At 43.5% G+C, this 14,534-nt stretch overlaps 1 protein-coding gene across 4 annotated transcripts in view; it reads right to left on the bottom strand.

Annotated features, from left to right (window-relative positions):
- Nucleotides 1–14,534, bottom strand: part of UROS (uroporphyrinogen III synthase) — a 41,496-nt gene that overhangs the window by 12,267 nt on the left and 14,695 nt on the right. For all 4 annotated transcript variants that reach the window (XM_045023715.1, XM_045023712.1, XM_045023713.1 and 1 more), the window contains exons 5-6: nucleotides 10,314–10,388; nucleotides 5,975–6,049 (exon numbers count right to left, since the gene is read on the bottom strand). In XM_045023715.1, coding sequence (XP_044879650.1) covers nucleotides 5,975–6,049; nucleotides 10,314–10,388 — 150 coding nt within the window. The remainder of the gene's footprint in view (nucleotides 1–5,974; nucleotides 6,050–10,313; nucleotides 10,389–14,534) is intronic.

Below are 14,534 nucleotides of genomic sequence, written 5' to 3'. Positions count from 1 at the left end.
AAGGACAGAGGCTATAACAGGGACTCATGGCAGTGCCGCATGAAAATTAAGAAGCTCAGGTAAGCCTACCAAAAACACAGAGAGGCAAACAGCCACTCTGGGTCACAGTCCCAAACATGACGCTTCTATGATGAGCTGCATGCCATTCTAGGGGGAGCAGCCACCAGTACTCCAATCCTGTGCTTTGACTCCGTCAGTGGAGTAGGACGCAACACTGACGTGGGTTTAAGGGACGAGGAAGATGAGGAGGAGGAGGTTGAAGATAGCTCACATGAAGGAAGTGGAGAAACCGGTTTCCCCAACAGCCAGGATCTGTTTCCCACCCTGGACCTGGAACCAGTAACCCTAGAACCCACCCAAGGCGGGCTCCCGGACCCTGTAGGTGGAGAAGGGACCTCCGGTGAGTGTACCTTTTTAACTATTAGACATGGTTTAAAAGCAAGTGTGTTTAATGATTAATTTGCCCTGGCATTCGTGGCCAGTACAGCTACTGGAAAAGTCTGTTAACATGTCTGGGGATGAAGCACAAATCCTCCAGGGACATCTGTGGCGGGCTGAAGATGATAGGTGGCGTCAGCTTGCTGACAGAAGGCAGGAGTTAATGCTCAGGCTGCTGGAGCATCAAATTCATATGCTGCAGCGTATGGCTGAGCTGCAGGACAGGCAGCAGGAGCACAGACCGCCCTTACAGCCCCTGTGTAACCAACCGCCCTCCTCCCCAAGTTCCATAGCCTCCTCACCCAGACGCCCAAGAATGTGGTGAGGGGACACTCCACCCCAGAGGATTGCCCAAGCAACAGAAGGCTGGCATTCAATAAGTTTTAAAGTGCAGTGTGGCCTTGTCCTTCCCTCCTCCCCTACCCATCCCGGGCTACCTTGGCAGTTATCCCTCTATTTGTGTGATGAATTAATAAAGAATGCATGAATGTGAAGCAACAATGACTTTATTGCCTCTGCAAGCAGTGATCGAAGGGCGGAGGGAACGGTGGTTAGCTTACAGGGAAGTAGAGTGAACCGAGGGGGGATTTCATCAAGGAGAAACAAACAGAACTTTCACACCGTAGCCTGGCCAGTCATGAAACTGGTTTTCAAAGCTTCTCTGATGCGCACTGCACCCTCCTGTACTCTTCTAACCACCTTGGTGTCTAGCTGCGCATAATCAGTGGCCAGGCGATTTGCCTCAACCTCCCACCCTGCCATAAACGTCTCCCCCTTACTCTCACAGATATTGTGGAGCGCACAGCAAGCAGTAATAACAATGGGAATATTGGTTTCGCTAAGGTCTAACTGAGTCAGTAAACTTTTTTAAACGTCCAAAGGCACATTCTACCACCATTCTGCACTTACTCAGCCAATAGTTGAACAGCTCCTGACTACTGTCCAGGCTGCCTGTGTACGGCTTCATGAGCCCTGGCATTAAGGGGTAGGCTGGGTCCCCAAGGATAACTATGGGCATTTCAACATCCCCAACGGTTATTTTCTGGTCTGGGAAGAAAGTCCCTTCCTGCAGCTTTTGAAACAGACCAGAGTTCCTGAAGATGCAAGTGTCATGTACCTTTCCCAGCCATCCCACACTGATGTTGGTGAAATGTCCCTTGTGATCCACCAGTGCTTGCAGCACCATTGAAAAGTACCCCTTTCGGTTTATGTACTCGCTGGCTTGGTGCTCTTGTCCCAAGATAGGGATATATGTTCTGTCTATTGCCCTCCCACAGTTAGGGAACCCCATTGCAGCAAAGCCATCCACTATGGCCTGCAAATTTCCCAGAGTCACTACCCTTGTTATCAGCAATTCTTTGATTGTGTTGGCTACCTGGATCACAGCAACCCCCACAGTAGCTTTGCCCATTCCAAATTGATTCCCGACTGACCGGTAGCTGTCTGGCGTTGCAAGCTTCCACAGGGCTATTGCCACTCGCTTCTCAACTGTGAGGGCTGCTCTCTTCTTGGTATTCTGGCACTTCAGGGCAGGGGAAAGCAAGTCACAAAGTTCCATGAAAGTGCCCTTACGCATGTGAAAGTTTCGCAGCCACTGGGAATCATCCCAGACCTGCAACACTATGCGGTCCCACCAGTCTGTGCTTGTTTCCCAGGCCCAGAATCGATGTTCCACAGCATGAACCTGCCCCATTAACACCATGATGTGCACATTGCTGGGGCCCATATTTTGTGAGAAGTCTATGTCCATGTCTATGTCCTCATCACTCTCGTCAACGCGTTGCCGTTGCCTCCTTGCCTGGTTTCGCTTTTGCAGGTTCTGGTTCTGCATATGCTGCAGGATAATGCGCGTGGTGTTTACAGTGATCATAATTGCCACGGTGATCTGAACGGGCTCCATGTTCCCAGTGCTATGGCGTCTGCGCTGAAAAAAGGCGCGAAACGATTGTCTGCCGTTGCTCTGACAGAGGACTGATGACATGGCTTACAGGGAATTAAAATCAACAAAGGGGGTGGCTTTGCATCAAGAAGAAACACAAACAACTGTCACACAGAATGGCCCCCTCAAGGATTGAACTCAAAACCCTGGGTTTAGCAGGCCGTTGATTTCACAAAACAAATCGGGTCAATTTCTTGTTTTGATCCATCTATCTTTTAGATCTTAGGCTGGCAGCAGACGGTGCAGTACGACTGCTAGCCATCGTCATCTCCAGGGTGCTCGGCAGAAGATGGGAATGACCTGGCTGAGTCACTCCCATGTCTGCCCAGGCGCCCCTGACCGATCTCACCAAGGTCGGCTAAAAGAGCACCCAGGAATATGACAATGATGGCTACCAATTGTAATGCACCGTGTACTGCTAAAAGGTATGAGCTGCTGCTGTGTAGCAATGCAGTCCCACGTCTGCCAGCACCCAGGAGATGTACGGTGACAGTGAGCTGAGCGGGCTCCATGTCTGCTGTGGTATGGCGTCTGCACAGGTAACTCAGGAAAAAAGGCGCGAAACGATTGTCTGCCATTGCTTTCACGGAGGGAGGGAGAGAGAGGGGGGCCTGACGACATGTACCCAGAACCACCCACGACACTGTTTTTGCCCCATCAGGCATTGGGATCTCAACCCAGAATTCCAATGGGTGCCGGAGACTGCGGGATAGCTACCCACAGTGCAACGCTCTGGAAGTCGACGCTAGCCTCGGTATTGTGGACATAGTCCGCCGAGTTAATACACTTGGAGCATTTTGTGTAGGGACACACACAATCGACTGTATAAAAACGATTTCTAAAGAAAGACTTCTATAAATTTGACCTAATTTCATAATGTAGACATACCCAATTCTATTAGGGAGAGGGGCTGTGCCTTTAATGCACACACACACAGGTGGGGGCAGGTTATCCTCCTAAAAGTCAAATAAGAAGCAGCCAAACCAAAAATCTTTTTAGATTTAATTTAAAACGAAGGGCTGGTTTGCCCTCCCTCCTTTTCATCACTTTTGAACCTGCATGGTAGGCAAGCCTCTGTTTTTTCCAGGGCTGCTGTTGTACTCATTGGAATGGTACAGTCATTTATTGGGGTCAGATAAAGACTTGCTTTTCTGTAATACGCCACTGTCTTGGAGCAATAAATAGAGCTCTTAAAGGTCATTTTTCTTTAGTGCAGTTCAGGTCCTTTCTTATTATTGGATTTCCTAAAAATGTCACAATTCCAGTCTCTGGAGAGTAATCCTTAGTATTACACATTTTTCCCCCCTTGCATTTATTCTAAATCTATGATTTTTTTCCTACATTCTCAGATCACATGGCCGAGACAGACATCTGTCCTCTCTTCTTTCAAATTCTCTTCAAAATGCACCTTTTCTGAAAAACCCACAAATACTAACCTATAATCCAAAATTATGGTTACCCTCAATTTTTTTTAAATAATCTCTGAGAAAACCTTCTGTATTGCATGATCTTTAAGATAGGGACCATGTGTTGTTCTTTTATGTCTTGTGCAGTCTTGTATAGGCCAAGATATTACTACTACATTTTTCACTTCCAGAATTTTTTTTCATTTAAGTCAGCAGCTGTCTTTCTTGATTATTAAGATGATTCAATTTATTTTAAAACCTGCTTATGCAATTTAAAAAAAATCTTGCAGCTTCTCTGTAAATAAAAGTTTGACAGATCTAAGCCTACTTTTTCATTTGGCCACATAAATCTCTGTTGTGCATAAAGGACTGTACTAATAACCCTCCACCCATAACAAATGTTATGTCCAATGGCCAAAAAATAATCTATCTAGGTTCTGACCCCGTGCCCATCACTACAGTATCTGAGCACCTCACTAAAAGATACATGTAGTCATCAGGATGATAAGGTATGGTCAAGTAATAAAGTATTTAAGACAGCAGCTACAGTAATTCACCTAACAGCTAAAATAACTGCACTGATCACCATCTGTTTCTCTGCATCTGGCTGCCCAAAGGTGGACCATTTTCACTTTATTGGTTAAATAAAATGACTTTTCAAAGCCTGGTCATTCTCTGTTATATTGATGGATACTGCCTATGTCCCTAAACTAATGTTTTCGCCCCTTCCTCTGCCCCTCCTTCCCCCCCCCCCCCAGTGTTTGGAGCAGAAAGCTCTCATCTCTCTGGCCTATAAAAAGCAATTCTTCAGTTGAATGGCTGTCTCCCCCAATCTTCAATTTCACTGTCTCTGTGAGACTCTGCATTGCAGTTTCCTTAACACCCTGATACCTTGCATTGCCAGCAGAGGGACAAACTCAGTATTCAGTGGACTTAGGGTACAGAGCACCTAGACACTTGGTGCACAGCCTCACAGAGTTTCTACAGCTGGCACACACACAGAGCTCAATACATCTCAAAGCCTTTTTAACATTAATTCCTGCCTAAATCTGTTGATCTTCTCTTGTTAAGCATCTCATCAAGCAGATATCAATCTGAATTTGAACACACTTTAAAGTCAGTATGAACATCAGTTATGAACTCGCCTAAACACTATATATATCAGAAGTTCTGATACCAGTCTCACTTCCTTAGCAATTATCTCTTATGGTGTAGGTTTCTCCTAATTCTAGAATCCCAGCTGTTTGATCATGAAACATCTCTGTACGGCTTGTAGTTGTTCTCTCTTACAGTTGCCCAATAAACAATAATCAGCCACCAGGCCTAAACATGTTTCTCAAAAACACTACTATAGGGAAAATTGATACTTTAAATTTCTGATTATGGAGCTGGTTGGTTCCCCACTATTTGTGCATACAATACATAACAATTTAATAGCATGGCTATATGCAGTGCAGGCCAGTATAACAAAAGCTGATAAAGACAATACCTAAGCTTTCTAAATTAGCATATTCCACTGGACTAGCTGACTTGAAATCACACAGAACAGACAAGAGTTTGATATTGTTAGAAGTAGCTAGTAGTCCCGCATTACAGCTTTCACCATAACAAAAGCTAAGCTCAGCTTTCCGTTGGAACCTTCCTCCTACCCCCGCTTTCTTAACTTTCTCAAAACAATTCTCGTTTGGGACTTGTCCGGTTAATTTTGAGGGGGAAAGGGTTATCCCTTTATCTACTTTTGAATCATTGGACAATGGTGTGGGGAGGGGGGAAATGCCAGCCTCATTTGGTTTGGGGTAATGTCTAATTCTGAAGCAAGGAAAATCAGTATCAAAGGGACATGGAATATCAATTGCACCAAGATACATAAACAGGCTACATCTGCAGCTCTGCCTTTCATTACATTATAAAAGTCATGGCTAATAGGGTCAGTAAATGTCAGTAAATGTCTGCTGGACCATAAAATATTTTATAATTATTATTACAATTTACTTCATATAAACTAATATACTGATTGGATACTGTATAAACCTATTTATCCAAAACATATTGAGGACATCTGAAGCATTCCAACAAAGGGGTTTCAGGATTCTACTGAACACCTCTACACAGACCATGTGCAATATTTTAAAATAAATTTAAATAAGTTTAAAATAAATTTGCCTTAACTGAAAGATTTCTGCATACTTACTTGCGCAAATGTATCCAGCTAGTTTTTCAGCATTTCCACACTTTTCTCCTTGTGGAGCAAGGCCAATTTCCTCCACTGTAAGAAAAGTAACAAAGAAATACATTGTTTGACAGAATGTGACAACCAATCTGAGTTTATTTTGAGAAACACTTGAATGGAAAAAGGAGATCCAGTTTGATCCATCTCTTACTGAATTTTCATTAGATTTTCTTGAATCATTTTTTTAAGTAACGTACCACCTAAGGATTTGATCCTTGTTCACACAGAGGGAGAGCAACATGGGGGATTATGGAGTATCTGAACTTCGTTCTGGAGCCTGTTTGTGAGTAATGCTGCGAGTCTGTCACGGATGTCACAGATTCCGTGACTTTCCGTGACCTCTGTGACTTCTACAATGGCTGCTGCTGGCTCGGGGGCTGCCTGAGCCAGGCAATTCCTTGGCCAGCAGCAGCAGTTTGGGTGTGTGGGAGGGGACTCAGGGGCAGGGGGTTGGAAGGGGCAGGGGGGGGACTTACCTTCGGGTGGGGGGCTCCCACTGGCATGGCCCTGCATCTCCTAGGCGGCGCAGGGGACGGGGGGGAGCTCCACGCCACGCGCTGCCCATGCCTGCAGGCCCCTCCCTCACAGCTCCCATTGGCTGCGGTTCCCAGTAAATGGGAGCTGCAGCAGCCAGTGTTTGTGCCCCTCCACTGCCTAGAAGCTGTAGGGATGTGGAGCCGGGTAGTGAGTCCCTGCCAATCCTCCCCCCCCCCCCCAGCACCAGCAGGGGTCCCGGGCCACATGCCTCAGCCTGGCTTCCCCCCCACCCCCAGCACCAGCAGGGGTCCCGGGCCACATGCCGCAGCCTGGCTCCTGACCCCCATCCCAGCACCAGCAGGGGTCCAGAGCCATGCACCTCAGCCTGGCTCCCCCCCACCCAGCACCAGCAGGGGTCCTGGGCCACGCACCTCAGCCCGGCTCCCACCCCCAGCACCAGCAGGGGTCCCGGGCCACATGCCTCAGCCTGGCTCCTGACCCCCCATCCCAGCACCAGCAGGGGTCCTGGGCTGTGCGCCTCGGCTCAGCTTCCCCCCTCTACCCCCAGCACAGCGGGGGTCTCAGGCCACACGCCTTGGCCTGATTCCCTCCCTCACCCCAGCACCAGTGGCAGACCCGGGCCACCCCTCTCCCCCGGCCTCCCACCCAACTTTTAGTTACAGGTATTTTTAGTAAAAGTCATGGACAGGTCACAGGCCGTGAATTTTTGTTTACTGCCCGTGACCTGTCCATGACTTCTACTAAAAATACCTGAGACTAAAACGTAGCCTTAATCATTGGCCCCAAATTTACAGGGGGCAAAGGTGCCAGTGTTGGCTCACTGCACAAAACAGGGTGCACTCCCTGTGATTGCGCCTGTGCTCCTGCTGAGCATATAGACGTATCTTATCAGGTGTGCAGCTCCCCTCTGGGATGCAGGATAAAAAAATGAAAATCCAAGAGTACAGTATGTCTCTTATTTACCTTAAAGGCATATATTCTGGAAATCCCAAGTAGTTAACTAAATAGGGTCAGATGTGACTGGCTCAAGATTCCTTTCAGTCCATATTATTTTCTTTATCTTGACTGATCTTGTAAATTGTGACCTTCTATGTGCAGTTAAATTAATCTCTTCTGTACTTCTAGAAATTAAATCCAGATTACCCCCATGCTAAGCAACCGTTAACCCATATACACTAAATATCACTAAACATTTTAGGTCTCTTGCACAAAAACAAAACTTCTGATGCAAAGCTAAGCTATCTTTTGTCTCCTTGAGGCTCTTACATACATCTTGGAAGCCTTAGTGAGAACAGAACAGGGATCGGCAACCTTTGGCACACAGTCCACCAGGGTAAGCACCTGGCGGGCCGGGCCAGTTTGTTTACCTGCCGTGTCCGCAGGATCAGCTGATCGCAGCTCCCACTGGCTGCGGTTCGCCCTCCCAGGCCAATGGGGACTGTGGGAAGCGGCACGGGCCGAGGGATAGAATCCCTGGAATAGAATCCCTGCCGATCCCTGGAATAGAATATCAGGGTTGGAAGGGACCTCAGGAGGTCATCTAGTCCAACTCCCTACTCAGAGCAGGACCAATCCCCAACAAAATCATCCCAGCCAGGGCTTTGTCAAGCCTGACCTTAAAAACCTCTATGGAAGGAGATTCCACCACGTCCCTAGGTAACCCATTCCAGTGTTTCACCACCCTCCTCGTGAAAAAGCTTTTTCCTAATATCCAACCTAAACCTCTCCCACTGCAACTTGAGACCATTACTCCTTGTTCTGTCATCTGCTACCACTGAGAACAGTCTAGATCCATCCTCTTTGGAACCCCCTTTCAGGTAGTTGAAAGCAGCTATTAAATCCCCCCTCATTCTTCTCTTCCGCAGACTAAATAATCTCAGTTTCCTCAGCCTCTCCTCATAAGTCATGTGCTCCAGCCCCCTAATCGTTTGTGTTGCCCTCCACTGGACTCTTTCCAATTTTTCCACATCCTCCTTGTACTGTGGTGCCCAAAACTGGACACAGTACTCCAGATGAGGCCTCGCCAATGCTGAATAGAGGGGAAGAATCATGTCCCTCGATCTGCTGGCAATGCTCCTACTTATACAGCCCAAAATGCTGTTGGCCTTCTTGGCAACAAGGGCACACTGTTGACTCATATCCAGCTTCTCGTCCACTGTAACCTTTAGGTCCTTTTCTGCAGAACTGCTGCCTAGTCACTTGGTCCCTAGTCTGTAGCAGTGCATGGGATTTTTCCATCCTAAGTGCAGGACTCTGCACTTGTCCTTGTTGAACCTCATCAGATTTCTTTTGGCTCAATCCTCTAATTTGTCTAGGTCCCTCTGTATCCTATCCCTACCCTCCAGCGTGTCTACCACACCTCCCAGTTTATCCAGTCATATTGAGGGGAATAAAACCTGTACCTAGCTCTGGAGTCTTACTTGTCCTCATGGGCATGCGACTGTAAGATATTTTTCCAGGGAACTGAACAATTGCTCAGGCTATGTATTTACACCAAATAGTGGTGGGATAGGCAATGAGATAGGTGCAAGGAATCACATCACATAGCTATTGACACCTGCTAATGACGAACATCGTGCAACTTGTAACAAAACAGTTGCCATATAAATTCATCTTCTAATTCAAACAACGAAATGTCATCTAGCATGCTGAAGTTTACAAGCAGACAGGGTTTAAATGAAATTAACATATCATTTAAAATGTGCCAAATTAACAGGAGGGAAAAAACCCACAGTCCTGTACACTTCAAATAACACAGTATTGATTTATCCTGCAGTACCCCAGCTAAATGTCAAATGTTCTGCACTGTCTGATTTAGACTCTGGTTACCCATAACACTAAAAACCACACACACAATAGCTAACAATAGCAGAAAAAACTGAGAATCAAACTGTGCTGCTTGTCTCTTTATAGGCCTATGTTACATCTTGTTTACCTATGTGATGTAGTATCTTAACAGAAGAAATGTAAAACTTGCATGGGACACCTAGGTCAGACTTAAACATAAACACCGCATTATAGAGTTATAACCAATGTATCAGGCCAATAACAAACAGTGAATCTACACCTTAGTTAAAGTGGTTAAAATTAATTCAGCTAACCCTATACTGAATAAGTCATCATTTATAAAATAAAGATCAAAAAAATAAATAAAACTAATATTACTGAAAAAGTGCAGTAAACGCCAATTAAGAGAACTATATATAGCTGATTTGTGCTACTGGCCTACCTCTGCTTTGAAATGCTCTCAAAACAAAAACAAAAGGCAAACAACTTAAGTATCAATTAATAGGATTTCAACATATGGTAGAAGGATTCTTTGCCCACAGCATGAGTTATCTGTACAGCATAATTAAAATATTTTATACAATTTATTTAAATTCTCTGATGATGGATCACACCATAGAAACAATGGGTGAAATCCTACCCCCTTGCAATCAATGGAAATTTTGTCACTGACTTCAATGGCACCAGCATTTCATCCATACTATAAACAAACAGAAAATACATATGAATTCAATACCTGTTTTTTTTTCTTTTTTTGACTAATCTTTTAAATCACCATTAATGTAATCACAATTGCATTATAATGGGGAAAATAATGTGCATCCCAGGGGCCAGATCCTCAGCTGGTGTTGCTCTGATAATGTGTATAAAGCTGACTTTTTAGAAACTTTCACTTGTTAATTAAAAGGAATTTCTTATGCCTTTGTTCTGGGCAACCTTGAACTAAGGTTAATGCTTCAAGAATTGTACTGAAGAGGCTGTTTTGTACAAGAGTTCCTTCTTTAATCCGTCTTACCTAGAGAAGCTGTAGCTTTTCCTACGACATATGCTGATTTGGTATTCCATTTTTCTTTAAGAGAATTTCGCCAGGCTGTAAAACATTACATTATGGGTAAGCATTTGGCAATAAAGCATAAACACCAAAGTATTTGGACATCTGCCCAAAAGATTGCTTATTTATCTTGAGAAATCTGTGAGTGCACCAAAATACTAATAACCAATACTAGACTATAAATGTCAGCAATTCTATGTGTACAAAATAAAGATTTTAAATCAGTTATATGGTTCACTATAAAAATAGTCTATAACATACTTCAAAAAGCTTTGGTTGAACAAATACTGTTTTCAGTTACTTGTGTTAAAAATACTACTTAATGCATACTTGCACAGTAATGCTCATTTATATTTTGACATTAACTAGGAATAAAAACTCAGTTAAACTTGCAATTAAACTTGCAGAGGGTTGGACTAGATGACCTCCTGAGGTCCCTTCCAACCCTGAGATTCTATGATTCTATGATTCTAAGAAAAACAATTCCAGAGCAAAAAGTGCATGATAAACTGATGAATTTCAAATTGTGCAATAAGGATATCCAATATAGATTCAGTCTTAAAACTGAAAGCTTAGACATAGAATAAATCAAAGAATGGTAAATAAATCCTATATTCATGCACTGGAATACTTTAGTATACAGCTTTATTATTTGATAAAAATAATAAGACAAATATATATGCTGATTGTACTTTGAATAAAAAAGAAAAAAATAGATCTATCAGTATGGAAAAAAATGTTATCCTAGAGAAGCAGACACCAAAATAAAATGGCTAGGAAATAGCTTTTCCTTCTAAAAATGTTAGTTACATTATAGCTTCACACTGAGCAATGCTGTTCGGCTCCAGCCTCCTCCTCCTCCTCTCAATTCCTGAAAAACTGATTGAGCAGAGATAGATCTGATAGGTCTCCTATTATAATGCCTTATATAAAACAACAGTAAAGACTCACATGAAATATACTGAGTTCATTTCTGCCCTTCAGTTTTTTTAAATAATGGCTAAATAGAAGCAGAAAAGATCCAGAGAGAGTCGTGGAAAGGAAAAAAAACAACAAAAGGAAAAATGGAAAGCCTTCCAAATAAGGTGATATTGAAAAGATTGGGACTGATTAGCTTAGAAAGGAGTCTGAATAAGAGGAGACATGTGTGACACTACAGACCTTGTATTCAGACCCTACACACTATTGTAATAATCTTTGTACAAATATCCCTTGTGAAGTTTCATTTCAAAACTAATAACGCATTGATCATTAACATTTTTGCATAATGTATGCACAGGGTGTGTACAAAAAGTTATGAATATATGCTGGAAATATGACTAAAGCGTGTTTAAACCAGGTATGTCAGGGGAGATGGTAGACCGGTCTGCCTTAGACAAAGGAATGTGTATTTGATTCTCTGACCAGCCTGATCTTCAGGCAAAGACAATGAAGGTCCACTTTTACATATTAGGTAAACAAAGCTGTTAAACTAACAAGAGGGGAAAGAAAGAGCATGGAGCTTCCTTTACCACCAAACTTCATGTTGTCTTCCTTGCAGTTTGAAAAAACTTTATTTTGAGGGGTAACCCTCAGAAAAATTCATTTAAAAGGTTTATTACTCTATAAAGACAGGGGGGTCTGAACCTCAAATGATAAGCAATTGAATTAACTGATTGTATACAATATTACTACATTATAAAAGTGTATAGCAGGAGGTCTTTTATGAAACCCTATGACACAATAGTGATTAATATCAGTGTGAACTGTATGTGTTAACACTACATAAGAAATTATGGACACTCATTGATATTAGGCTTTCCTGTCTGTGGCCAAAGGGAACAACAAGCTTTCCCCCAGATAGGAATGAAGGCAGCTGTCTCCCTGTCTCCAATGAAATTATGCAAAGTGTGATCAGAAATACGAAAAGTTCTATTTACACAGAGATCAGCAGGGGAAGGGAAGACCACAGGAAAGGAAAAACAGCATGAGGTCATCCTGCCTCTTGAAGCAAGTTAATTGAACTTTGGAAAATATAAGCAAGGGCAGAAGTCATCTTTGGCATCCATCACTAGGCAGACAGACAGACAGAAGGGAACAGAGCTTTTGCAAGCTGAGAAACATGGATCCTTCCACCAAAGGCGGGGGTAGAGAGGAAGGTAGGGTGGAAGTCTCTAAAAACTGAATATAGGTGAGAAACCATGTTGAACAAGGCCTGTACCTTGCTAGATTAAGTTTTAGACTTTTAGCTGTGTGTTTTCACTTTTATTTGCTTGTAACCCTTTCTAACTTTATTCCTTTACTTGGCATCACTTGGCCTACGTCCTATGTTAATACATTTGTTTTATTTTTATGATAGACCAACTCAAGTGTTGCGTTTAAATGGAAGGGTGTATTTACCTCATTTAAGTTAATAAGCTGTGATGTGATTTTGTGTCTTCAAAGAAATAAGAAGGTTTGTTTGTTCCTCTAAATTGTCCAGGAGAGGGCTGGACAGTGCACAGCACATGGTTCTGGGAAAATTTGGGATTGGAAGTGTGTTGGGGTCACCTTGCTGGTTGTAACCCAAGCTGGTGGAAGCCAGAGAGGGGCTGTAGTCAAGCTGCTGGGATCAGAGCTGCTGAACCAGGACTGTCTAGATACTTCAGGGTGTAACCTGCATGCTTGTAGGCTGGCTGTGAGCATCCCAGGCTGGGAGCTACAGTAGCAATGCATTGTAAGATGCACAGGTTGCAGGGCAAATAGTGACACAACCCCCCCCCACACTTCTCTGGACTGCACCCTGACTGATAAAATGATAGAGGTATACGTAATTATTTAAAATATGTATGTATTCCAGTAGTGCTCAAAAGCCCAAATCAGGATTGGGGCCCAACTGTAACAAGTATTGTACAAATACAAACAAAGAGATGGTCTTTGCCCCAAAAAGCTTAAAATCAAAGGTGCTAATCCTGCAAACACTTATATACAGGAACACTGAGCTGGTACTACTTACATTTGTAAAATTACTCATGTACATGTTTGCATGATCAAAGCCTAAATATGGAGAAGGTAAATCAGGTGTTTCTAATTACCCTTGCTCATAATACAAGAATGAGGGGGATATCATTTGAAATGAGAAGATAAATACATTTAAAACTTGTGAAAGGAAATAATTGTTTAACCAGTGCACAGTTAACCTGTGGAACTCATTGCCAGAAGATAAAACATTGAGTTCTAGAGTTTAGTAGGATTTTTAAAAAGGATAAGATAGTTCTATAGTTAATGAGAACAATCAGAATTATGTTAGTGCGAAGGGATGTCTACCCCGCACAAGGCCTGAAGGGGTTAAGGTGGTGAGATGGGCCAATTAACCACCTACGCAGCACCTGAAGGAGGTGGCAAGGACTAATTAGAAATGAGGCTGAGCTGGACAGGAATAGACTGGGCCCAGCAGCTGAGGGCTATAGAGAGTGAGGCTACAGTCACTCTCAGGATAAGAGAAGGTAAGGTAGGATGTAGCCCAGGGATACAGCAGTAAGGTTCAGGACTGTGCAGACCCTGACAGCTTGTTCTGGGTCCCTGGGCTGGAACCCAGTATAGAGGGTGGGCCTGGGTTCCCCTACCAGCCACTGGAGAAGTGGCACTGTTAAGGGGCAGTGAATGGGAAGACTGCCTGGGACAGTGAGACCAGAGAGACTTTGATTCCCCAGAAGGGAAGTACTAAAGTGACCTGGCTAGAGGGCCAAGCCACAAAGGGAGAGCAGCTGAGTCCTGAGAGAGTGAGGCACAGAGAGAATGATGGAGTGCCACTGCAGGAAGGGGCATTGGCCTGACAGAGCTAATCCCCAAGAGTGAGTGGAGAACCCCAGGACAGTTAGATACAAATATTAAAGGGTATGTATCCATGTTCTGTGGAGGTAAACCAATTACTAACTGTCTGAGAATAGAAAGAAACTTTCTCTACATGCAGGCTATTCAATAATTGTCCATTTACATGCTTTCTTGCACCTTTCTCTGAAGCATCATGTACTAGCCACTGTTAAAGCCAGAATACTCAGCTAGACAAACTATTGATCTAATCTGGTATGACAAGTTCTATGTAATGTTCCACAAGACTTTTCCACCCAACCTGGTACATTGCTGTTTATTCATGATCATTTGTTCACTGTCTTTTCGCTACTTTTCAATCCACATGACAGATTTTATATCCAAGATTTAAAAAAA

This window comes from Mauremys mutica, chromosome 7 (genome assembly GCF_020497125.1).
Source record: "Mauremys mutica isolate MM-2020 ecotype Southern chromosome 7, ASM2049712v1, whole genome shotgun sequence".
NCBI lineage: Eukaryota > Metazoa > Chordata > Testudines > Geoemydidae > Mauremys > Mauremys mutica.
The sequence above is the reverse complement of the archived record's forward strand: the minus strand, read 5'-3'. Positions and strand labels throughout refer to the sequence as shown.